This window comes from Ailuropoda melanoleuca, chromosome 5, assembly GCF_002007445.2.
Source record: "Ailuropoda melanoleuca isolate Jingjing chromosome 5, ASM200744v2, whole genome shotgun sequence".
NCBI lineage: Eukaryota > Metazoa > Chordata > Mammalia > Carnivora > Ursidae > Ailuropoda > Ailuropoda melanoleuca.
Genome location: NC_048222.1, coordinates 82,100,266 through 82,126,869, shown reverse-complemented (window position 1 = coordinate 82,126,869; position 26,604 = coordinate 82,100,266). Strand labels below are relative to the sequence as shown.

The window sequence follows — 26,604 nt, the reverse complement described above, 5'->3', positions numbered from 1 at the left end:
TAACAAGCTAAATATCTCCCAACTGATGGAAACAAGATGTGGTATATTAGCGATGAAAAGAAGGAAATAGTGATACATGCTACGACATGAACTTTAAAAATTTTATGCTGAATTAAGGAAGCCACTCAAAAAAAGGCTGCATATTGTGATCCCACTTATGTGGACTGTCCAGGACAGTCAAATCCATAGACACAGAGAGTAAATTAGTGTTTGCCTAAGGTGGAGAGGGCTAATAGACCATCTCCCTGCGGGATACTGAAACGGCTTACAATTACAGTGACAGTTGCACAACTCTGCGAATATACAGAAAAAAGAAATCACTGAACTAGAAACTTATATGGATGACGTCACCAAGATGCCAACACAGGTTGTTCCTGACTTCGCTCCCCCTCATTAGAACAACTAACAAGGATTCAAGAACAAGACGCCATGGAGAGAATCCTAGAACACAGAGGTGGGGCTGAAGCACACCTCCCCTCTATCCCATGCCACAGAGACCAGGACACACTGAGCTAGAAGGTAAGAAGAGCAGCTACATGTTGAACGCACTCTTGCTCCGCCAGGCCAGACCACATGAAGACGCCTCTCCTGAGTTTCCAGATCTTTCAGCAGGAAGAGAACCCGAGTGTAACAACCACTGTGGGTCACTTGGCAGGAGCCTCTACTCTGATCTTGCACCACAAGGATTGCAGGGGAAACTGCAGGGCTCAGCCACTGGGAATCAGATTGTGACAGAACGCAACACACGGGCATGCCACACAGATCATAGGAGACCAAGCGCAAACCTGCAGTACCCACGTAGTAATCCCAACCAGCGGCACCATTCACCTGCAGACCCAAGTTGGGGATGCACTCTAAGGACCTTGGCAGGGTAGAGATCCGCCTGATCTAGACCCTCAAACAAGAAATTTTGCCAGCTTTAGAGCCTGACTTGCCTACACCCAGGCAAGGAGTTGAATCACAGCCCCACCCACTGTGGAGAGTGTCTTCCAGTCCCGTCTGGCCAGAAGGGTTGACCACAACTCCTGGAAACTGTGTGGCCCAGCAGCTCTTGAAGGGAAAGGCAGGTGGGCAGAGCTCATTGCCCTCAGAGCAAAGTCAGTGCCAGTCAGGGAGCGTTCCTATGCTATACACAGGCAGGGGGATTAGTTCAGAGTCAAGTCTGAGGATCAATCCTGGGCCCCTCCCAACTGAAGAGCCTTGACTTGCATCTTGATTATGATTTTTTTTTTTTGGATAGGACACCTCAAGCTCAAGCAACTAGATTAAAAACCCCAAAATTTTGCCCAGCAAAAGAAACCATCGACAAAGTGAAAAGACAACCAACTGGATGGGAAAAAATATTTGCAAACCACACATCTGATGAGGGGTTAGTGTCTAAAATATATAAGGAACTCATGCAAACCAATAGCAAAAAACCAAATAACCCAAATCAAAAATGGGTAAAAGACCTAAGTAGATGGCTCTCCAAAGACCTGTAGATGGCCAACATGTACCTGAAGAGATGCTCAATCACTCATCACCAGGGTAATGCAAATTAAAACCACAATGAAGTATTACCTCACACCTGTTAAAATGGCCATCATCAAAAAGACAAGAGAGGGGATGCCTGGGTGGCTCAGTTGGTTAAGCGACTAACTCTTGATTTCAGCTCAGGTCATGATCTCAGGGTAGTGAAATGGAGCCCCACATTGGGCTCCGTGCTCACTGGGGAATCTGCTTCCCCTCTGCTGCTCCCCCACCCCCTGGCTCATGCACTCTATGTTTCTAAAATAAATAGATGCATCTTTAAAAAAAAAAAAAGATAAGAGAGAACACATGCTGGCAAGGGTGTGGAGAAAAGGGAACCCCTGTGCACTGTTGGCAAGACGGTAAACTGGTGCAGCTGCTGTGGAAAACAGTATGGAGGATCCTCGCGAAATTAAAAATACAACGACCCTCTGATCCAGCAATTTCACTTCTGGGAATATATCCAAGAAAACTAAAAACACTAACTTGAAAAGACATTTGCACCCTCATATTCATAGTAGCATTATTTATAAGAGGCAAGACATGGAAACAATCTGTGTCCATTGACGGACAAATGAATAAAGTTATGGTATATATTCACAAACCATTGTAAGATAAGACCATGAAAGATGAAAAGAGGAGGAATCCTATCATTTGCAACAACATGCATGGACCTTGAAGGCATTATGCTAAGTGAAATGCTAAGTGAAATAAGTCACACCGAGAAAGACAACAACTGTATGATCTCACTTACATGTGGGGGGGAAAAAAAGATGACAGAAAGCCCAACCTCATAGAAAAGAAATCAGTCAGAACTGTGGTTACCAGAGGTGGAGGATGGGGGAAGGGGGAATTGGAGGAAAGTGGTCAAAAGGTATCACTTGCAGTGATAAGATACGTAAGTACTAGGGATGTGGTAACCAGCATGATGACTCTAGTTATCACTGCTGGATAATATATAGGACGGCTGTTAAAAGAGTCAATCTGAAGAGCTCTCATCACTAAGAGAACATTTTTTTCCCCTTTATTCTTTTTGCCTTTCTTTTTATTGTATCTCTAGGAGATGATGGATATTAGCTAAGCCTAGTATGGCAATCATTTCACAATCAAACCATCATGCAATACACCTTGAACTTTTGTAGTGATGTACATCAACGACTTCTCAATAAAACTGGAAAAAAAAAACAAAACTTTGAGTAAATTTAACAGTATGTGAAATAAATCTAGTAAAGTTGTTAAAAGAAAACCTCACTACTATCTGGTTTTAGAAAATAATATACACAAGTATAAGCTTCATTATATTAAGTAGGGAAAAAAAACTATAAACTATTAAATCAGTCTATTATTTAGAAGTCCTCCAGTTAAAAGTTAAATATATTTTTTCTTAATGTAGGCACCATGACCAGCATGGAGCCCAACATGGGGCTTGAACTCACGATGACCCTGAAATCAAGACTTGGACTCTTAACTGACTGAGCCACCCAGGCGCCCCAAAAAACTAGATTTTAAATCCAGTTATGCCTCCAAAAAAGTTCACGGTCCTACCCCTGCAGGTAAAAATTCCAAATACAGAACCCTGTCATTAAGCACATAATAGAAATGCCTTTTAGTCCATGACAGCTTTGTCCAGCATGCCTGTGAGTAGTTCTATCTCTAGTGATTTCACAGGTATCCTGAAGTGGCTGGAAGAAAGTAAATCCATATATATTTATACAGGAATTGCTTCAGAAGGGTTTAAAGTGGCTCTCCTGAAAGCTCAATCTAAGAGTATATGAAAAAAGGCTGGGGTGCTTGGGTGGCTCAGTTGGTTAAGGGGCTGCCTTTGGCTCAGGTCATGGTCCTGGAGTTCTGGGATCAAGTGCCGCGTCCGGCTCCCTGCTCAGCGGGAGTCTTCTTCTCCCTCTCCCTCTCCCTCTGCCACTCCCCCTACTTGTGCTCTCTCTTTCATGATCTCTCTCTCTGTCAAATAGATGAATAAAACCTAAAAAAAAAAAAAGCTGTCACAAGAAAAGTTCTCTTTAGAAAACAGTGTGTGGACCTGGTCCAGTGGGCCATAGCTGGAACAGAATAACAGGTGGCGCTTCGAGATTCCAATTCCCATCTGTTGAGTCAGCCTGAAGGGGTAGAGCCCAGACATCTGCATATTTACACAAACTCCTCCAGGAGACTGACATGACCAGGGAAGAGAATTACAGTCCTGATAATCAATACTCAGCTCACAACCAGGAAGGTAATCAGAATAAGAGGTTCTCCCCCTTACTAGTTGGATCGTCTTTGATATTCTTCATTTCCTACAGATACATCTTTTTACAGAAAAGTAAATTAGAAGTGATAATTTTTGAAGAAGTGTTATGATCTCTTGAACATTATGAACATGGGATTATATAGCAAACATTTATGTCCTTATGGGATAGTGTACTTTTAAATTAGGAGATCATCTTTTTAAAAATGTAATCTTTGGTCTCTACTCAAGGGAAAAACGGAGTCTCAGGAGTGATATTTAAATTAAATTTAATTGAAGACAAACATCACATACGTCCACCTTCCCCAAAATGGTCAATTCATCTGAATTAAGGAAATGGGAACTGTTCTGACTGGAAGTCTTCATTCTGTGGTATGTGTGTTTGGGCAAGTTTAGGCAAACAGCAAAGGTTTAGAAGTCCTACCACCAAACCTACAGCATTTTGAAAATGCAAAAGCCAACTTGATTCCCCAATCCGGCAGTTCAATATAAGCTCATCCAATTCGTCCTTCCATTCCAGATAATCTAGGTTCCTCGGGGTCTAAAACCTTGGGGTCATTATGGTTTTCCCTTGACAGTGGTCCAGGATACATGAGCTCTCCTTTCCGACTCCCTCAGTTAGCTTGGGCAACTCTAGTATCAGAACCGTGGAAGTTCAACATGGTTGTCACCAGCTCTGGAAGATCAAAATCATGTTTCCACCCCCAGTCCTTCCGAGCATTGCTGTCATCAAAGTTCATCGGCCAACTATCCGCTAGGAAAAGACATGGAAGAGAAGCTTCAGTTATTCCGGCTCTAGATTTGCAAAAATGTCTAGCACATTCTATATAAAGGTCTATCATCCAAGATACCACAAAAGTTAAATATATTTTTTATTTCACTCTCTGAAATTCCTCCTCTGAGCAGACCAGAGTGGCCATTATGTGCCATTATGTGCATACGTAGCCACCTTCTTAGATTAGAAGATTCTATTGACACGTCGACTGTCAGGCACTGGGAATTGCGACACATTATTAAAATCTCCCATGTTGTCGTAAGGCAGGAATCTTATACTCCGACAGTGCTCAGGGAAACAGTGGCAGTCACAGCATCGGAAAACCCAGGGATGTTTTCTTATGCTGTCGGCTGGTTTTATGTTTCAATGATAAAATGGCGAAATGCTGACAAGCTATTTATTTGGAATAGAACGATTCCACCCCCTTTAGATATCAGTGCCCCAAACTGTAGCATCTGTGGGCTCAACAACAGCTCCTTCTCCAGAATGTGTCAGAACCCTCCTTATCCTCCATGCTTTGTGTCCTCAAGGGACTCACAGTGCAGACTGAAGCTTCACTTGGGTTTTGAGGGGGTTTGCAATGATGTACCCACCTATGGCCTGTCGAACAGAATCCACGTTGTACGTGATCTGGAATTCTGGTACGTGCTTGAGAACCTCCTGGGCCAGGTCCTCAGGGGTGAAGCTCATGGCATTGACGTTATAGGTCCTCATGGAGAGGGAATCTGCCGGGGCCTCCATGACTTCCAGAGTGGCCCTGAGGCAGTCATCAATATACATCATTGGGAGCCTTGTGCTGGGTTTCAGGTTGCACTCAAATTTGCCATTCTTTAGGGCATCGTGGAAGATCTGGACCGCATAGTCTGAAAGAGAACCCTGTCTGTGGGTTGTCTTATAACAAAATGATGAGTGAGCCTCTTGTGTCAGGGTAGTGGTCCTTAAATGCCTTAGTCTCAGAACCTCTTCATGCTCCTCAACGCCACTGAGGACCCCCAAGGAGGTCTCAGGAGTGTGGGTTACATCAACATCTACCATACCAGAAATTAACCGAGCATTTAAGGAAATACTACTACATCTTAAAATGATAATAATAAACCCATCACATAGTCATATGCATGATATTGTATATGAAGAACATATTTTCTAAACAAAAGAACATTTAGTGAAAAGAAAGGTGTGTTTTCCATTTTGACAATCTCTCTCTGGCTTAGTAGCAGACAGCTGGAGTCTCCTGCGTGCTTGTGCGTTCAGCCCACTGTGCTGCCACACATCACACGGCCTCTGGAAAACTCCACAGTGCGCTCGTAAAGAGAAAGAAAAGAAGGCAAATAACATTTTAATATTGATATGGAAGGAGTTTTGGCCTCTTGGGCCCTTTGAAAGAAACCAAAGACCCTGAGGGATTCCCAGTGCATACTTGGAGAGGCATTGTATTAAGGCAAAAAGCTTTTTAAAAAGTAACCCAAACGAAAATCTCCTTCAAAATCTCTCAGATTTTGAGACGCCTAGGCTCAGGGTCATGATCTCAGGGTCCTGGGATCGAGTCCCACACCGGGTTCCTTGCTCAGCGGGGAGTCTGCTTCTTCCTCTGCCTGCCGCTCCCCCTGCTTGTGCTCTCTCTCTCTCTAATAAATAATAAATAAATAAAATTTTAAAAAATTAAAATCCCTCAGATTTTGTCAAGGTTTAGCTTTTCTATTGTATCTCAGGACCCCTCATATGGGAAGGATTTCTAACATGGGAGTTACTGAATATAATGCATGCTTGAGTCCAAATTAATCATAATCATAATCATAACACTTATGCTCCTTTAAAAATATGCATGTATACATACAGTCCATTTTCACAGAGATCTCTGCATTAAGAAACAAAGGCTGGATTTAAAGAAAGAGGCTATTTCCTATTTGGTGTCTTCCTACATTGTGGATGACAAATTTATTCTCGAATATTATTTGTTTGATTCCAGCCCTGGGGATGGCCAATCCCAAGCTGGATTTGCAACACCAGCATGAGCTGCCCTTAACAAGTTCAAGTCAGTGGGATTCCATGAGCTTCTCAGATGCACTTGCCAGAGGGCAGGCAGAAACTTGGGTCAGCACACAGCTAAAAACACAGCCGGTCCCTCGCCCCCGTTCATAGCATTAAGAAAGCCCATCCTACGAAGGGCAGAAATGGAAAACAGCACTTACCAGTTGTTCCTCCTCCAGGCTGGGAGTCCGCTGAAATGATTCCAGGATATCTCAAGCATCGGAAATCCAACCCGTACCGGTAATGATAATACTAAGAAAAAGAAAAACGACTTTAAAACAAACCCTAAAACAGCTATTTTTTGGATGGTGGTGGGGGGGGTGGACTATCTTTTCAGGCAGTTCTATTAAAATATTCCTAAAAGAAATTAGACTGTAGAATTTCTAAGAGTCACTCACTTTTCTTTAATAAATAACCCTTAAGTTTTTATCTTCAGAAAATCACTCTGGTGACATAATATTGTCAATAATAAATCAGCCTGCGCTGATTTCCAAACTTTCTTTGGAAGAGAGTCACTGCTGGCCGCCCCGAATAGTCCTCCAAGAGCGTGTTCCTGCAGCACAGCATTTCACAGAGCCCGGGGGAGCACCTCGAGGGAGGAGGGCAATGCCTGATAGGTCAGCTGAGGGAGCAGACACCAACTCACATTTGCCGTAGAGTTGGTTGTTTTTTGTTTTGTTTTGAAGATTTTTTATTTATTTGAGAGAGAGAGAAAATGAGAGAGAACATGAGAGAGAGCACAAGCAGGGGGAGCAACAGGCAGAGGGAGAAGCAGGCTCCCCACTGAGCAGGGAGCCCGATGTGGGTCTTGATCATGACCTGAGCCGAAGGCAGAAGCTTAATAGACTGAGCCACCCAGGCATCCCTTAGCATAGAGTTTTTAAGACAAAGAGTATTTTAAAAAACAGAACCAAAAGTAATTTGATGTTCTCCATTAACACAAGGTTTGAAAATCCCCTTCCATTACTGCCAATACTGGGAGCCTAACAGAATGGAGCAGGACCCGTAAGACAGGGAGCAAATGAAGAAGAGGGTGCCATCGAGGGGCCTCTGGGAAGGGCGGCTGAGTGCTATCACATGGCCAAGGGCTAAGGAGTTCTTCTGGAGCTATCACTACCTGCCACTTGGCCAACACGATCAGTTTGCAAGCACTTCTGGGGGCTGGGATGGGGGTGCGGGTGGGGGTGGAGGGAAGTGTCCTCTCCAAGGATGAATCAGCAAGTGCACAAGGCAGAAAGAACAGAAAAGGCAACGTTAAGTCATCTTGACAAGCAAGGCTTACTTCTCCCATGAGCTCCGCGTGGACCTTGGACACCCCGTAGATCGTCCTGGGCCTCTGAACACAGAGATCAGGAGTTGGATTCCGGGGAGAAGTAGGTCCAAAAGCTCCGATCGTGCTAGGCACAAACAATCGCAAATTGTGTTCTGCTGCAACATCCAAGATGTTATGCAATCCTGAAATGAACAGACATGACCACCATCAGAAAAATCTCCTACCAAAGACCTGGAAAAACTGGCACATTGCCCATTTTGGGCAAGACCCAGAACTTACCGGTGATATTTACAGCTCTGGCCAAGGACACGTTTGCTTCCCCAACCGCACTGAGCAAAGCACTATAATGAAACAACCAGGTGACGCGGTTGTTTACCACGATCTCCCGAAGATTCTTGTAATCCAGAATGTCTGAATAAATAAACGGACCTACCAGGAACACAGCAAAACCACAGAAGCTCAAGTTTGGGGTTTAAAAGGCGAAGTAGACCTTCTCCCACACCCCTGCTGACTCGAGAATTCCATTAGCATCAACTTGGTGACTAAAGCACTTGGACGCAATGCAGCATTTCGCTTATGGAAGAACAAAGCCCAACCATCCCCACGTAATAATAGCTAGCACTTAGAAAGGACTTACACTTGCCAGGAGCTGTCCTGAGGGCTTTCTGTGTATTTAGCTCTCATACAGCCTTTAAGGAAGCTATAGTTGACCAGGAAGGAAACTGAGGCACAGAGAAGAAAGAACCAGCCAAGACAGAGTGGGTGGGGGAACGGGGGTCACAACCCGGCCGCTGGTTCCAGAGTTGGCGCTGTTAATACCACCCGTCCATGCACAGGGTGATTTCGCTCTGCTGAAAAGTTATGTATTTTCAAAAGGATATAGAAGTGGATTTTTAAAAGAACATACAGCTTGGTATAGAAGAACCACAAGCCTGAGCTAGGCAGAGCCAGTTTGGTTCAGTGGCAACTTCCCCCACTCACAGCAAAGTACTGGTAAGCCAAAGGCTGACACAGAACCAGGAAGGACCAGGAGACGTTATCAACATGTTCCTAAGGTAGGAGAAAACTTGAGCAGTTTGAAGTGTTTGTGCATGTGCACAGCAGTTTAAGAGCAAGTCTATGTTGGGGACGCCTGGGTGGCTCTGTCAGTTAAGTGTCTGTCCTCCGCTCAGGTCATGGTCCCAGGATTCTGGGATCGAGTCCCACATAAGGCTCCTTGCTCAGCCGGGAGACTGCTGCTCTCCCTGCTTGTGTGCTCACTCTCTTCCTTCCTCTGACACATAAATAAAATATTTAAAAAAAAAAAAGATGTCTGACTCTAGATTCTAGTGCCTCAGGTCATGATCTCAGAGTCATGAGATCGAGCCCCATGTCGGGCCCTGAGCTTAGCATGCAGAATCTCTTGGGATTCTCTCTCTCTCCCTCTTGCTGTTCTCTCTCTAAAATAAATAAATACATCTTTTTTTTTTTAAGAGCAAGTCTGTGTTGAAATAGGAGGATTAATTTCCCCAAATTTTTTCAAGTTCCTTTTCTTCATTACAGAACTTAATGTTTGTTTTCCTTCTGAATGAAGTTAGCTAAAAACTCATAAAGGCAGGAATCAAAGTTTTTATTCCAAAAATACTATCCCAAATAACATCCAAAAATATCATTCCCAAACTTTACTTCAAGTTCAGAAGAGTTCTCCTGTTCTTGTAACTCTTGAACAAGCAGCAGCATTACTGTAGACATTTCACAGAACTATGAGGGGCCAAAATAGCAGATTTTTTTTTTCTTTTAAGAAAGAGTGAGTGTGGGGGAGGGGCAGAAGGAGTGGGACAGAGAAAATACCAAGTGGGCTCCGTGCCCAGCAGGGAGCCGGACCCAGGGTTCGATTTCACACCCCTGAGATGGTGAACTGAGGCAAAATCAGGAGTTGGGCACTTAACGGACTGAACCACCCACGTGCCCCAAAATTGGAAATTTTTTAAAAGTCACACAACTGGGCCTCAATAACACCTTTCTTTTCATCACAAGTCTGGTTATGAGCTGTTGTACACACTGATCCCATGAGCTGCCTCTCGAACTGCAGTTTGAAAATCAAAGATAAAACAAAAACCAGGCATCTTGATCTCTTACCACTGTGGAAGATGTGATCGGGGGGTTTCCTTATGTCGGACAAAATCACGTTGTCCTTCCCAAATCGTTTCCTGAAGGGAAAATCAAAACACGTGAGTTGGTACATCTAGGATATAACTGGTCCAATGAAAACGCTCTTTCAAACAGGGCAAAGGACCAGTGTGGGAGATGATGAGCCATGGACCTGCTACAAGTCTATGATATTAAGAGCAAAATAATATGATTAAATGTTGCCAAAGACGAACTATACATACTGAAGAACTCAGATTTTCAATTTCAGCTTTTTGGGCTCTTACCTCAAAAAGTTAGCAAGCCCCACTCCAAGCTGGCCAAGACCCCCTAGATGAAGAAGAAAAAAGTGGAACTTTAATCCAAATCTAACCAATTAAATTATTCCCAGAACGCAGTAACTGAATAAGACTATCTGGCAATCTCAGCTAATTAGGGAAAGCCCCAGTCTGACCTGATAGAACTAAGTTCTGTCCTCCAAGCTAGGACAGAGATCAATGCAGGTAATACTAGTTGCAGAGACAAAACTCTTTCCAGCATGCAGTGGCTGATGGGAAGCAAGGGTGCAGGAAGAGGAAAATCACAAGAACGTTGGACAACCTCCTAGCTCCTTGGTCCAGGAATTCCCTCCGTGACCTGCCTTCATTATTTGATGGGCTCTGAAGCTTGAGTGCAACAGGTGCCAAAACACTCAAAGCCAAACAGAACAGGTTGAGATCAGCCTCCAGAAGGATTATCCAGAAGCCCATCCCCCATTAGAACTGGCTGGGGCGCGAGAGGGGAAAGAGGGGACAAACCAGGAAGTCATCTGAAAAGAGGGCAGACAACTGAATCGACAAGAAGCCATGAAGAAAATTAAAAATGAGGATTAGAGCTTCCTAATTTGGAGGCTTAAAAACGCCACTGAGAGAAATGGTGAGCTGGGGCTGTGAGTACATCTGGGGGAATGCAACTGAAAATTTCATCTGGGAGAAATAAAAGAGGCAGGGAGATATAGAAAGTGGGATTTCCTATAAGCACTTGTTATCACAGGACTGGAACCAGGCCCACTGACACTGCCATCGGGTTCTAGAAGATGCTCTGTTGGTGGAGGCAGGAGGGAGTAAACCACCATGAGACAAGTGGGGTGAACCAGGGAGGATGGTGCAGAGGGGACGTGACTACACCTGAAGTCCATTTCTAGTAGAGGGGAGAAGGAGGCAATGAAAGAAACGCACGCACACACACGCACGCACACACACGCACACACACACACATGCACTGAGGAACGTGAGAAGCCAAGGGGAGACAATCTGGTGGGAAGAAGGAAATAAAGTGTGTCCATTACATCAGAGGTGGGCTGGGTTGGCTAGGACTTGGAATGCCCAAAGAAGCCCGGAGAGAGGAGGGCTGGGTGGACAGGAGGTAAGGAACACAGGAGGCGAGTCTGGGGACGAAGAGATCAATGACATTCTAAGATGGTGGGGAGGGGTTCCTCGGGCAGGCCCTAACGTGTCTCCTCTGTCTCCCACACACAAATGTGCCACAGCTGCTGGGGATGGATGACTGGGCATTTGGATTGAGGAGGAAAGATGCACCCGATGTCCCGCCCATGCCCTAGTCCCTGCACCCGCGCTGCCGCGAGCCCCCCAGCGATCGCAGCTCTCCAGCAGCTTCTTGGCCCCGTCCTTTCCTATATCCAACCTTCAGACAATAAAAAATTACAACATGCAAACAAAGCACTGGCAACAGGACACTATAAGGGTTGTGGGCTTGCCATATTCTGGAGGAAGCCAATCGTGGAAAAGGTCATTTCTGATGAATACATGTTAGCTGGTGGCATGATAGCCGTTCTAAACACAGAACCATCCAGAAACAGCACAGAAAGAAAAAGAGAGAGAGAGAGAGAGAGAGAGAGAGAGAGAGAGAGAGAGAGAGAAAGAAAGAAAGAAAGAAAGAAAGAAAGAAAGAAAGAAAGAAAGAAAGAAAGAAAGAAAGAATGAATCAAGTTGCAAATGTGGAAAAAAGAAAAGAACACAAAACAACACAAAAAAACCCCAACCTGTAATTAGGACGCGTGGCTGGTCTGTTCCAGAGAAAGAGGCACAGTGGAAGTTGGCATCTGCTGGAATCTGCCGAGGAGACGTGCCCAGAAACCGGAGCGGCTGGCCAGCTGTCCAGCAGCCACAGGCCAGTCTCCCCAGCATCTGGCCCGCGACCTGTTGCAGCATCCTAGTGACCGGCATTTCTCTACAAATACCCTGCAATAAAAAAGCAGTGGAGCTCGTTATGCAACATTTGTGCTCCCAACCCCACCAAACACAAGCTCCCGAAGATTGTCAGCTCACAGGCAAAAAGCGGATTGGACTCCGAAACTGAACTAAAGAGACTGCTGAGTGGACCGACAGGAAGCCCGTCAAGAGCCTGCCGTGAGCTGGGCTCTGTGAAAAGGGGATCAAACACAGCAGGCAGACAAAAGCCGGGCAGAGATTTAGAATTGACACGGCACAATGCTGACATCAACCGCATCTAATGGTCATGGTGGAGGGGACCGTACAGAGAGCAGGAAACACCAAGTCAGGGCATCCTAGCGAAGTCTTCAAATCTTGACACCTGGTAGCAGTCCGCCATGCACCATCGGAAGGCACAAACTGGTCCCAGATTAAATAGCCTAGTGGCCTGTAAGTCTTGTGCAAACACTCAGATGTTATCCTTAGAATGAACCAGACTAGAAAAGCAGATGGGTTAAGGTAATAAGGCCCTCAGTGATATTCTGTAGGCTGTGACTACATCGTTTTACTGCCCTCTCCTTTTGAAAGGATCATTTGAAAGCCGGTTTTTCCTTTCCTTCCAGATCACAAATAGTCTAGTCTTCCTCCTCTTCTTCACCAGTCTTACTGCTTACTGAACATGAAATCAGTTCTGGCCTTAAATGGTCAAGACGATCCAATCACAGAAGGCTTGTGACTGGCGGCGCAGGCAGGGCTTCCATCCCCCACACCCAGGCAAGTGTGTCACAAGAGTAAATCAGAGCCACACAGCCAGCTCTGCTGGTCCCCATCCTCTAAAGTCTGGCCTCTTGCGCTCTGCACAGGGCCCTGCTTGCACCGTAGGATTTCCAACAGAGCTGGTAGATGAGCCTTCAGAGCCGACTCCCCTTCCAAAGAGCTCACCAGATCTAACCATCCTATATTTGTAAACTACAGTAGAAGACCCTTCAAGATCTGAACTTAGCCTGCTCCCACACTCAACTCAGTGCCTTGAGGAGAGAACACTAACAGAAAGCCCTTCAAAACCCCTGGGGCCCTTCGCCCCAGCTAACTTGGTCAAACAAGCAGGAGAGAGCCTTCTGCTGCAGGATCTCTGGCTTGCTGTGGGGCGTCAGGACAGGACCAGGGGCTCCCGCTCTGGGCCACATTATAGGAAAGGCCCAAGCGTCCCTCAGAAGACCTTTGGTGAAAACATCCTTTCAGCCATCATTGCCATCCAGGACCAGGTAAAAACTCTGATTCTTTTTCGGGAGGGGAGGGGAGGGATAGAGTAAATTGTAATTTTTTATTGGAAAACAAATGCCTAACTTGGAATGGATTTGAGGCCAATTGTCCCATAAGCAATTTTTCTTTAAGGGGCTAAACAGTTTAAAAAGCAAGTAACAATAAAAGAAAATGTTTCTAGTACAGGACCAGCAGTACAAAAACATAATGAGTATGTGCATCATATGCCCTTTTTGCAATGGTGCAACTGTGAAGTACATAATGCTGACTGTCCACACTCCACATAAGAGTTACGCCTCCTCGCGTCTACAACTTGCTGATGCTTCCCAACCAAAACTACTTTTAAAAAAAGGCACAACCCAGATCTTCCCCCATTTGACCAACTCCATCTATGTTGAGGTGTGCAGAAGGACTTAGATTTATCCAGAGGAAGCCACGTGCACCATGTGACTGGATCGATTTTCTCAAGCAAGGTTTCAGGACAAGGACAGAAAGATAAGGGAAGAAAATATGGAGGAATGAGGTCCTAATCACTGTACATGCCTATTTTTGGACAGCAGGAGGAAAACCTTTTACAGATAAGTTACAAGGAAGAGGCAGATAAACAATTTGGTACATTTGAACCCATTCTGTATAATGTCCGCACATTGCTGTCATGAGTACAAACTCTTCATAGTTCACATGGTCGGCGCCATGAATATCTACTTCCCTGTCCATCTTGTCAACCTCAGCATCTGCTCACTTCTCTCCCAGTTTGTCATCACACAGCGAAGCCCTGCACTCATACAGCCACAGACATCTTTATCAAACACACGGACTGCTCTCGTTTCTTCCTCATTGTGTCTTTCATTTTTCTTGCCATCATTGTCAGAAATTGCAGGCTGTCAACTGCGCCATGACCATCAGCATTCACTTCACTGATCAGTCCCATAACTGCTTTTGTGAGGTTCTGCCCAGAGAGACCTCGTTACAGACCCCATTGCTTGTTTTGGTTTTGTTTGAGAGAGAGATTGGTCAGGGAGAGAGAAGAGGGAGAGAGAGAATCCCAAGCAGGCTCCACAGTCCACGCTGAGCCTGATGGGGGCCTGGATCCCATGACCTGAGATCATGACCCGAGCTGAAATCAAGAGTCTAACACTCAACTGAGACACCTAGGCACCCTGCGGCTCATATTCTTAACTGAATATAAAGCATTTTAGGTTAACAATGTGGACAATCCATAATTGAGTCGGTTCTTCTTCTTTCACCACTATTAATAACATTTGACATTCACCATCTCACTGTATGCCCTGGTCAGTGAGTAAAGCAGCTCTTCACCACCAAGCAGCACTACTGTCCCCATCAGAGGATTGCTCTGATTAACAAGGCGCGGACATTAAAAACAATGACAAAAAACTGTCAACCACCTACAGCAAATAGCTTTTCCAAGTCAAGATTATAACCTTTCTACTGCCAAGTTCAATGGAATAGTCTTACGGCAGCAGTTGTCAAGTTTTCTGGTCCCAGGATTCCTTTCCATTCTTAAATATTGAGGACTACGTAGAACTTTTGTATATGTGGGTTACATTGAACGACATTTATTGTGTTAGAAAGCAAAACGGAGAAATGTTTAATATATTAGTTCATTTAAAGCCAATAAACATATTTTTATGAAAATAACTATATTTTAAAAAATGATAAGAGTGCTACTGTTTGTACATCTTTGTTGTCTGCCTCAATAGAAAACAGCTGGATTCTCACATCTGCTGTTGCACCCAATTTGCTCCTTAAATTGAAGTATGTAGAAAAAATCCAGACCCACACAGTGAAATAGTGGGGAAAGGGAGCAGTATTTTAAAAGCCTTTTCAGATAATTCTGGATACTCATCTTCGCTATCTAAAACTCAACACATATTTTTTTTTTTACATTTTATTTATTTATTTGAGAAAGAGAGAGAGAGAGAGAGAGAGCTAGATCATGAGCGGGGCGGGGGAGGCTAGAAGAAGAAGCAGACTCCCCCCTGAGCAAGAAGCCCGATGCAGGACTCAATCCCAGGACCCTGGGATCATGACCCGAGCCGAATGTAGACACTTAACCGACTGAGCCACCCAGGCGTCCCCACATGGTAGTTTCTTTAAGGTCAGTTGCAAGGTAGAATCTGAAGCCATTATCAATGAACCTTTTGGATTCTGTACCTTCAAACCCACTGGTCTATCTAGTGCTTTGAATGGGTCTTTTAGCCCCGATTGTTTTGTAATTTCATGCACTGGTCTTTTGGAAAATGTTGGTTCAGCGACTTACGCAGGGCTTCCGAACATTAACACACTTCACTAGAGAAGATCAAAAGGTCATACTGATCTCTTCAGAAAGTTTCTAAATACTGAGAAGCTATCAAGCTCACAGGGGTGGAGACAAGTTAATTGGCAGCAAATATCATTAGTTGTTTCCTTGAAATGCAAACTCCCTTGGTTCATTTTTTAGAAAATGTATTCCAATCATCCAAGTATGAATAACCCTAGTTTTTCAGTCATCTCTTGAAGCAAAAAATGCTTTTCTATGAAAAAGAAGTGGCCAGTTCAGCTCTCCATTGCATCACACAAATGCTTTACCTCAAGGCAGCCATCACACCTCAACCCGGAATGAGTGCATCCCTTTAACACATGGCATACTAAAAAGGCAGGTCCTCAAGGGTCAAGATCTAATAAAACTTAACATTTTTACTGTCATATAAAAGGCGTTCCTAAGGAAATTTTTCCAAAAAGCTATCCTACACAGACTACTTTGGCACTACTTGCTTTCGCTGCCAAGCATTCACCAAAAAGATACTGACAGCTGGTTTTGTGCTGATACCAGATGAATACAGACAAAATGACAAATCCAGCCATGACTGCGAGTTCTTCCATTTATAAGGCAGAATACACTTCTGTTAAGATTCTAACTCAGGGGGCACCTGGGTGGCTTAGATGGTTAAGCATCTGCCTTCGGCTCAGGTAGTGATCTCCAGGTCCTGGGATAGAGCCCAACGTCAGGCTCCTGGCTCATTGGGAGTCTGCTTCTCCTTCTCCCTCTTCCTCTCACCCTGCTTGTGCTCGCTCTCTCTCTCTCAAATAAATAATTAAAAATCTTAAAAAAAAAGATACTAACTCAATCTTCATGTTTGCAGGTAAATTTTTAACTTGACAAGTTTCTATATTATTAGAAAGTGACAGGGCTAGGATTTCTTTCAATGCTTTTTCATCCAAACAAGGCTTTATTGTGTTTCTCCAGCCACTGCAATTTGATAACCTGCCCTGCTAGATGCTTCAATAGCTTTTTCATTACTAGTTTGAAAAGCTGTAACAAATAATTTTTGGCTTTTCAAGAGCTCATCATACCTACATTTAAGTCATTCAATTCATTTTTCTTTAGAGGACTCTGAATGGTTGATCTCAGAACGCTACTGGCACATAATATGATTCAAAAAGGTTCTACAGTGTAAGACACATAATGTAAATCTCTAGCAACTATAAAACTGATGAAATCTGTCACATTTTTAGGTCTTATTTAGTTCTGTCCACTTCTCTGGAGCAAATTCCTCTCTTTCATTATTCGGGGAACTCTGATAGATCATTTCATTTTTTTTCAGATTTATAGACATGGATGGTATAACTCGGAGTAGAAAAATCAAGTTTTCTAGTATCCCCCTGTTCAGCCAACAATCTATCCTTAAATATAAAAATACATAAATATCCTTTCATTTTAGAATAATTTTGTATCATTTAAAGATTTAGAAAAGCTTTCATTTTTTTAAACATTTTATTTATTTATTTGACAGAGAGAGAGACAGCCAGCGAGAGAGGGAACACAAGCAGGGGGAGTGGGAGAGGAAGAAGCAGGTTCTCAGTGGAGCAGGGAGCCTGATGCGGGGCTCGATCCCAGGACTCTGGGATCACGCCCTGAGCCAAAGGCAGATGCCTAACGACAGAGCCACCCAGGCACCCCTAGAAAAGTTTTCAAATCATGACTATGAAGTATACTTAATTTTGGTTGGTTTTGGGGTTTTTTTCCCCCATTGGGCACAAGGAAAACTTAGGGATTTCAAAGTGATGACTTATTAAAAGGAAATGAGGTCACAGAAGCGATAACAGGTGTAACTGAAGATAGCTACTAAGTGTGCAGAAGTACTAAGAATTGAGTTCATCTCTGAAAACACATAGTTAGTGGCGCCTGGGTGGCTCAGTCGTTAAGCGTATGCCTTTGGCTCAGGGCATGATCACGGCGTTCTGGGATTGAACCCCACATCAGGCTCCTCCGCTGGGATACTGCCTCTTCCTCTCCCATTCCCCCTGCCTGTGTTCCCTCTCTTGCTGGCTGTCTCTCTCTCCATCAAATAAATTAATAAAATCTTAAAAAAAAAAACAAAAACAAAAAAACCCCCCAAAAAGAAAACATATTTATACCCCAAGCCTACTTACCCTTAGAAGGTTCTAGAAACACAAGATTCTAGAATATGCAAGCACACATTTCATTAACCATCAGAAGAAAAGTTCATCCCAAGTCATGGAGACCCTGGAAAACACCACTGAATGCTTATAAGAGAAAGAATTAAAAAGGCAAATGACAACTTAGTCTTATTTTTAAAATAGTTTGACTACACAGACCCTACAAAATGTCTCAGGGAACTGCAGGATTCCCCAGATCATACTTTGAGAAAAGCTGTTCTAAGGTAAAATTTCCTTTGCCAACCTAGTTATGAAACTTATATATAGGGAGATCATCAAAGATTCTCAGTCCCTCTTTAAAGATTAGCCCGCAGACTTTCTCTCCCAAGCACCTTGTTTACTTTAACTGCAAAGGGATGAAAAGAAACAGGTCAACAGACTTTTCTCCAGAAATAATGGAGTGCCTCCCCGACCCAGGCCTCTCCGGGGTGGTTATTATACCACTTCTCCCATCTCCTGGCATGGACCCTCTCTGGGCGAACCACAGAACTCTAAGACAGCAGTGACATCATGAAGAGGGTGGGACTGATGGAGATAAGGACTCAGAGCTCAAGTGGCTTTGGTCATTGTATGGATATGGTGGGGCTAGATAAGGAATCAAGGAGGGCAATACTGAGGTCTCATGTGTGCTGCTGTAAGAATGGGCTCCCTGGGGAAGCAGGTCAGGTGAGAAGACAGAGTTTGGTTTTGGACACATTGGTCTTGGGTGCCAGGAGACAATATGGCTGTCTCTCTCATGAAGCTTTGAGTTCCTATGAGCAATTCCTAGCAGTACCTGACCCCTGTCAGTACTCACAAAACACAGTGTGGGACAGAAAGACCAGGAGAAAACAGGAAATATCAAGGGTTTGTCTACATCACAAAAAACAACAGAATGCCCCTGTTCGCAGAAAAAATTACTTCAGTTTCTCAGGGGAAAAACTTATTTAGACTGTAATTGCTCTGAAGATAGGTAATTCTGTTTCAGGAATAGTTAAAGAAACTCCTATTTGAAATATTTAAGACCAATAAAATAGGCCTTTTCTTTGAGGGTGCACCATCGATTTCCCTTAAGGTTCTCACTGTCTGTGATCTCCCCAGATTCTAACTCTAATCATTCTTAGCCATGGAGACAATAAATAAGAATGGATTAAGTAATATCTCTGGCACTAAAGCATGAAAGTGGAAGTATCCAGCCACTGACAGATGAATGGATAAACAAAGTGTGGTATAGACACCCAACAGTATATTGTTCAGCCTTGAAGAAGGAGATCCTGCCACAGACTACAACACGGATTAACCTCCAGAGCATTATGGCAAATGAGCCAGTTCCAAAAGGCCAAATTCCATATGACTCCACTCTTATGAGTTATACAAGATATCTAAAGTAATGAAAATCATAGAAAAAGGAAGTAGAAAGGTAGTTGCCAAGAGGTGGGGGATAAGGGGGAAGGAATATTGTTTCATTCTACTGGCATATAGTTTCAGTTTTGTAAGATGAAAAAGTTCTACACATCTGTTGTGCAGTAACGTCAATATACCTAACACCGCTGAAGTGTTAAGTGTTAAAAATGGTTAACACGGTATATTTTACATTATGTGATTGCAACCACAATTTAAAACATTTAAATTCATTTTTTTTAAAGAGTCTCCAGCCCCAGCGAATGGTCTGCACAGACATATGATGCTGAGGAGCTAGAAAATTCACCCACTAGAGATCAGTGCTGCCTCTAGAGACCTAACAGTTCAGTTGGTGCCTACCAAACCCAGTCTCCCTCAAACTCCCAAGCCCTGCCCCACTTAACTCCCCAATCTGTTCTTCCCCCTCTGCTTTAAACCTGCTGAAACCTATTCTTGTTCTCCTACTGACTTCATCTTTTCTGCCAGTCTCAGGGGTCTCCTCCAGAAGTGGTCGGTTGCCCCAACCTTCATTCCCTACCCCTCAAAGTGGGGCTTCCTACCCTGCACTCCGTGAAACTGCTTTCAGGAAAAAGGTGCCATTTGCCTAGTTGACCATTTCCGGGCACCAGACTCCTCGGCACTAAGCTGCTGACCACGCCCACCTTCATTCCCGACGCCCCCCACAAGCCCGCGGGTTCTCCCACCTCTTAGTCGGCTTTTAAGGACCAATAACGCTTATAAAACCCATTTGCAAGGCAGTCTCTCCTTTAAATCTTCCGGTTCATTAAATAATAATAAATGTGTACTCTTAGTAGAACTGACCCAAGGAAAAATCAGGCACCTCCTAACTACGGAGCACGGATGAAATGCCTGCTTTCCTGAACTCTTTAACCCTCACCGTACCCCTGAAGCTGGGATCTTTTCTCTATTTTGCGGGATGAACTGACCTGCCCAAGGTCAGGAAAATACTAATCACCCAGAGGGGGTAGGAAACCAGATTCGTTGAGTCTCAAACCCTCCTTCCACCCCCACCCCCGCACCTCTCCCTAAAGAGATGCGATCAGGTACCCAAGAAGACAAACAGGAAGCATCGCGCTAAGGGCGCCTTCCCCGCACCCCCAACACCCCTCCAGCGCAGTTCCTCCCCTCCCCCCCTCCCGGGCACCCTACCAGCCGAGGGGTTTCGGGGCCCGGCCACGCTCTCGCTGCGTGAGTCTGCGTACACTCCTTTGCCAAACCTCAAGTATTCTCAGTCTTAGGGGGCAATGATAGGTCCGCCACACTAAATTGTTGAGAACATTTAATAGAGCAATCTAGGAAGAGCACTTAGCAAACCGCTCAATGTAAAGACTCCATCAACGAGCTGGTAAAGTCCGGACTTACCGTGGTGATGAAAAGTCTAGAAAAAAAACCCAGAGCTCTAAGCTGGAGATACAGAGGGTCTCAGAGGTCTGGCTCTGCAGAGCGCGTGGAGGACGCCCAGGAGAGGGAACCCAAGAAGACTCGGGGCCTCAGCCCGGCTCTCGGTGGAAAGGGTGTGGGGTCCCATCCTCCCAGGGAGATAACTGGATAAACCGGTTTTATGAGAACGGCCGCGCCTATCCTTATTCCTAGACGGAGGGTGTCCCAGCGAAGTGGAAGGGGCCGGTGCCGCGTCCTGTCCACCCCAGCAGCGCCCCCCTCCTCCCAGCTCCGCGGAGACGCCTGGAGACCGCGCTCACGCCGGGGCCACACCGATCGGGCCAGCTGGGGCCAGGGGGATCAGGGTGGCCCGCGACATCGGCCTCCGCTCCTAAAGGGGGATCTGCTCCCGGGGTCAGGAGCCGGGGTAACGTCAGGCCAGCTCCACACCGACCTTCCAACGGAGGCGCCCAGAGATGCTGCGCTGCGGCACGTGAACAGGAGCTGGAGCAGCACGCTGCCCGGGATCCCAGCGCCGCTAGCGGAAACCGGAGCCCGCGCCGAGTGCGCGGCGTCTTTATCCTCTCTGCACCTGAACCCGCCCCTCCGCGCACCAATCCCTTTCTTCGGCCGGGGCCCCTGCGGAGGCCCCGGGTCACGAGGGGGCCGGGGTGCGGGAGGGAGGGCCCCGGTTGCCTCAGCAACCCTTTCCCCGCAGGTCTAGGCCTCCTCGTCTGACCAACAAAGTGGAGTATTAAGGAACGGCTAGGGGCGCGTGAAAGTCCCGCGTGCGCAGCGTCTCCCGCAGCAGCGGTGCGAGCCTCCCCGTCTTCGCGTGGGCCCCGTCCAGGTGCGCGCCGCTCTGCAAGAGCCTTCCACTACTCGTAAATGGGTCCCTCTGTACCCCCCGAGAACCGGACCGGGCTGACGTTGAGCGTCTCCGCAGGGACCCGGGGGTGAGGGCGGGACGCAGGAGAGGAAGTTGGACGGATTGGCTGAGGATAAAGCCCAGGACCCCGAGTCGGGAGACCTGGTATAGTCATTTCTTCTTGGTTTCCCACATGGGAAACATCAGTGTCAAATGAGATGACCCCCCAAGGTCACGGACCAGCAGAGTCAGCATCACCTGAGAACCTGTTAGACGTGAAAATCTGGGGCCCCATCCCGGACCTGCAGAGTCAGGATCTCTGGAGGCGGGGCCCCGCGAGCTGCGTCCTAACAAGCCCTCCAGGTAATGCTCGTGCGCGCTAAAGTTGGAGAAGCAAGGGTCGAAGGCCAGGGCTCTCAGACTTCGTTGCCTATTCCAATCACCTGGGAGCTTCAGAACCGAATGAATCAGAATCTCGTTTGGGGGGGGGGCTTGGAGGGGGAGAAGCCCAGGCTTAAGTATTTGTTTAAAGCCCCTCAGGTGGTCCCAATGTGCTGTCAAAGCTGAGAATCACCGATTACTCTACGGAAAGGCTTGGTACAAAGCAGTCCCCACCCCATCTACTGAATCACAGATGCATTTTAAAAGATTCCCAAGCGATTCTCAAGCACATCAGGATTTTGGAAAACGGCTTTAAGAAAGGTCTCCTGCAGCATTAAGAATCTATGATGTTATACAATATGTCTGATTTTCTGTTTTACAGGCTCTTTCTTAGAAGGCTCCATTTCTTCAACATTTTCTCATATGACAAGATCCTCATTATGGGTGTTCTGTGGTGCACTTGAACTCTAAAATCTTACTTACAGGCTTTTTAGCCTCTCAGAAGACCTTAGAGATTATGAAGGACACTATACCCACTTCACAGTGGAAGAGGCGAAGCCTCTTCCAGAGAAGTGAAGACATTTGCTCAAGGCCAGGGGACCAGAATGCTGACCCAGGCACTGGGTCACTGCCCTTTCTAACACACCACATCAGGTCATGAAGAGTTATTTTTGTTGTTGTTGTTGTTGTTTTTCTCAGACCTTGTGATGACGTCAGAGATCCTGAGCTTACTTTGAGTGGGGTTGCGGGTAGGGATGTTGCTGAGTGTTGCAACGCACTGGCATTGGGGCTGGGCTGGATGGGGGAGGGGATGGGGAAGAGGCGTGGCTTAAGCCTTTGTTTCTGAGGACCCGGCTGAGGAAGGGTTGATTTACAAGGGATTGAGAGCCTACTGTACCTGGCTTTCACTATTCACTTCCTCTCTTTCTCAGGGAAACCGTCTGGTATTAACATCATCATCCCCCTTCCTCTTCCAGCCAAGGGACAGGCACTTCCACCCGATTTGAATCCTGGTCAGAGTGAGAGGCTGAAAACAGCAGGACTCGTCCCCACCAGCTGGGGACCCCTCTGAGAAGGTCAATCCTGCCTGGGGGCCACTGCCTGCGGGTTTCCTGACTCCGCGACTGCTTTGGGTTCCTGCCCTTTTCCGGGCTAGTTCTCCGGCTTTGCCAGGTCTATGTCTTCCACCTATCCTTCGGATTAAGGCATCAAAGTAGGTTTCTGTTACCCTAACTTAGATTCTGATAATATTCAGACTTTCCCTCCATTTTCAGGGTTTAGATTTTGGCTCTCAGATCGCAAAACCAAATAATAAAAAATAATATAAATATCCTCTAGTCTGTATTGATATAAATAATGAATAAATAAATAAATGAGGTAGAAAGGAGAACTCTTTCTTACAGAAGAATTTCAACTAGTAAATGTGGAAGAAATGAGAGGCATAGATATTCCCCATAAGAACACCACAGCAATAATTGCTGCAGGGAACAAATTCTCTTTTCCTCTGCATTTTGTTCTTTTTATTTATTTGTTTTTAAATATTTTATTTATTTGAGAGAGTGGGAGGGAGCGGGGGGGGCAGAGGGAGAGTGAGAAGTAGACTCCCCACTGAGCAGGGAGCCCCATGCAAGGCTTGATCCCAGAACCCTGAGATCATGACCCAAGTGCAAGGTGGGTGGTTAACGGACTGAGCCACTCAGGTGCCCCCTCTGCACTTTGTTCAATTCAGTCCCTCAATGTATTAGATGATACCAACTTAGTATTAGCCTTAGTAGGGCAGTCTACTAAATCCACTGATTCAAATGCTAATCCCATCCAGAAACATCCTCGAAAACACCCCAAAATCATATTTAATCGTGGTACCCTGTGGCCCTGCCAACCTGACATAAAACATGAACCATCATAATCTCTATAGTTTTGCCTTTTCCAAAATGCCATCGAGCTGAAATCATACAGTGTAGCCTTTTCACATTGGTGTTTTTACATAGTAATATGCATTTAAAGTTCCTCCATGTCTTTTCATAACTCTAAATAATATTCCATTGCTTTTTAGCACTGAAAAATATTCCATTATCTGGACATGCCACTATTCATTTAACCATTCACCTACTGAAGGACATCTGGATTGCTTCCAAGCTTTCTCAATTATGAATAAAACAGTAAATGTCCATGTGCTCCTTTATCAAAGATTAGTTGCCTGTATTTACATAAGTCTATTTCTGGGGTCTCTATTCTGTTCCATTGATGTACTTGTCTGTAGTGTGTGTGTGTATGTGTGTGTGTTTTGTTTTTTTGTTTTGTTTTGTTTTGTTTTTACCAGTACCACACTGTCCTGATTACTTCAGCTTTACGGTAAGTCTTGAAGGTAGGTAGCATCAGTCTTCTGATTTTGGTCTTCTCCTTCAATATTATGTTGGCTATTCTGCTTCTTTGGCCTCTGTATATAAACTTTAGAATCATTTTGTCGATAACCACAAGATGACTTGCTGGGATTTTCCTTGGGATTGCATTGAATCTATAGATCATTTTGGGAAGAACTGACATCCTGACAGTGTTGAATCTTCTTACATTATTGATCTAGTTCTTCTTTAATTTCTTTAGTCAGATCTTACAGTTTTCCTAGAGATCTTGTACATATTTTGTTAGATTAATACCTATCTATTTCATTGTTGGAGGTGTTAATGTAAATGGTATTGTTTTAAATTTCATATTCTACTTGTTCATTGCTGGTATATAGCAAAATTATTGACTTTTATATATTAACCTTGTATCCTGCAACCTGGCTATAATCACTTATAAGTTCCAATTTTTTTTTTGTCAATTCTTCCTGGTTTTCTACATAGATTATTATCTCAGCTGCAAACCCAGTTTTATAGCTTCCTTTTCAATATGAATACCTTTAATTTCATATTCTGTCTTACTGCATTAGCTAGGATTTCCAGTACAATGTTGAAAAGTAGTGGTGAAAAGTGTTCCTGATCTTAGTGGGAAAGGTGTTTTTCTTCTTTTTTTTTTGGTTTTGGTTTTTGTTTTTACCAATATGTATGATGTTAACCATAGGCTTTTTGTAGATGTTCTTTACCAAGTTGAAGTTCTCCTCTATTCTTAGTCTGCTTTGAGTTTTTATAATGAATTGGAGTTGCTATTGGTCAAATGCTTTTCCTAAATCCATTAATTGGATCATGTGATTTTTTTCTTGTTTTGCCTGTGATGTGGTGGATTACATCAATTATTTTCTTGAATGTTGAATCAAACTTGTACACCCAGGAGATCATGGTGTTTTTCAAATTTATTTTTCCCTTTTCTGTCTTTTATTGTAATTTGTAATCTATTTACACTTAGAATAATTACTGATAAGGAAGAATTTACTTCTGCCATTTTGCTATTTGTTTTCTGTATGTCTTATAGCTTTTTTGTCCCTCATTTCCTCTATTACTGCTCTTTTGTGTTTGTTTTATTATTTGTGGTGACTTTAGATTTTCTCATTTTTTCTTCATTTCCTCCTCTATAGATATTGTATTTATGGTTACAGTGAGCATCACATATAGCAACATAAAGTTATAACAATCTAATTTGAACTGATATCAACTTTATTTGTTTGTTTGTTTAAAGGGAAATAGGCCTTTTTATTTTATTATTATTATTATTTTTTTAGAGAGAGAGAGAGTGAGCAGAGGTAGGGGGGTGGGTAGAAGGAGAGAATCTTTTTTTTTTATTATATTATGTTAATCACCATACAGTACATCCCCAGATTCCGATGTAAAGTTTGATGCTTCATTAGTTGTGTATAACACCCAGTGCACCATGCAATAGGTGCCCTCCTTACTACCCATCACCAGTCTATCCCATTCCCCCACCCCCTCCCCTCTGAAGTCTTCAGTTTGTTTCTCATAGTCCATAGTCTCTCATGTTTCATTCCCCCTTCTGATTACCCCCCTTTTCTTTATCCCTTTCTTCCCCTACCGATCATCCTAGTTCTTATGTTCCATAGATGAGAGAAATCATATGATAATTGTCTTTCTCTGCTTGACTTATTTCACTTAGCATTATCTCCTCCAGTGCCGTCCATGTTGCAGCAAATGTTGAGAATTCGTTCTTTCTGATAGCTGAGTAATATTCCATTGTATATATGGACCACAGCTTCTTAATCCAGTCATCTGTTGAAGGGCATCTCGGCTCCTTCCATGATTTGGCTATTGTGGACAATGCAGCTATGAACATTGGGGTGCATATGGCCCTTCTCTTTACTACGTCTGTATCTTTGGGGTAAACACCCAGTAGTGCAATGGCTGGGTCATAGGGTAGTTCAATTTTTAACTTTTTAAGGGACCTCCACACTGTTTTCCAGAGTGGCTGTACCAACTTGCATTCCCACCAACAATGTAGGAGGGATCCCCTTTCTCCACATCCTCTCCAACAATTGTTGTTTCTTGCCTTGTCTATCTTTGCCATTCTAACTGGCGTAAGGTGGTATCTCAGTGTGGTTTTGATTTGAATTTCCCTGATGGCTAATGATTTTGAACATTTTTTCATGTGTCTGTTAGCCATTTGTATGTCTTCATTGGAAAAGTGTCTGTTCATATCTTCTGCCCATTTTATGATTTGTTTATTTGTTTCTCGTGTATTGAGTTTGAGAAGTTCTTTGTAGATCTTGGATACCAGTCCTTTATCTGTGGTGTCCTTTGC

The 26,604-nt window shown here is 44.4% G+C and overlaps 1 protein-coding gene across 1 annotated transcript; it reads right to left on the bottom strand.

The window, feature by feature from the left end:
- Positions 1–4,001: 4,001 nt before the first annotated feature.
- LOC100478850 (L-threonine 3-dehydrogenase, mitochondrial) lies at positions 4,002–21,415 on the bottom strand. Its single transcript, XM_002923665.4, has 9 exons — positions 21,124–21,415; positions 11,996–12,194; positions 10,242–10,284; positions 9,946–10,016; positions 8,107–8,256; positions 7,837–8,009; positions 6,716–6,806; positions 5,120–5,389; positions 4,002–4,505 (listed from the first exon to the last, which is right to left on the bottom strand). The coding sequence occupies exons 2-9, from the start codon at positions 12,177–12,179 to the stop codon at positions 4,366–4,368; spliced, it is 1,122 nt and encodes a 373-aa protein (XP_002923711.3). The 5' UTR covers positions 12,180–12,194; positions 21,124–21,415; the 3' UTR covers positions 4,002–4,365.
- Between the last annotated feature and the right edge of the window lie 5,189 nt (positions 21,416–26,604).

Bases quoted from the DNA above. Each gene is read 5' to 3' on its own strand.
- LOC100478850 (XM_002923665.4), bottom strand. From the start codon at position 12,179: ATGCCGGTCACTAGGATGCTGCAACAGGTCGCGGGCCAGATGCTGGGG. The intron at 10,017-10,241 runs GTAAGAGCCCAA...TTTTCCCTTCAG, and splicing joins GGGCTTGCTAACTTTTTGAG to GAAACGATTTGGGAAGGACA. The intron at 6,807-7,836 runs GTAAGCCTTGCT...TCTTTTTCTTAG, and splicing joins ACGCGGAGCTCATGGGAGAA to TATTATCATTACCGGTACGG.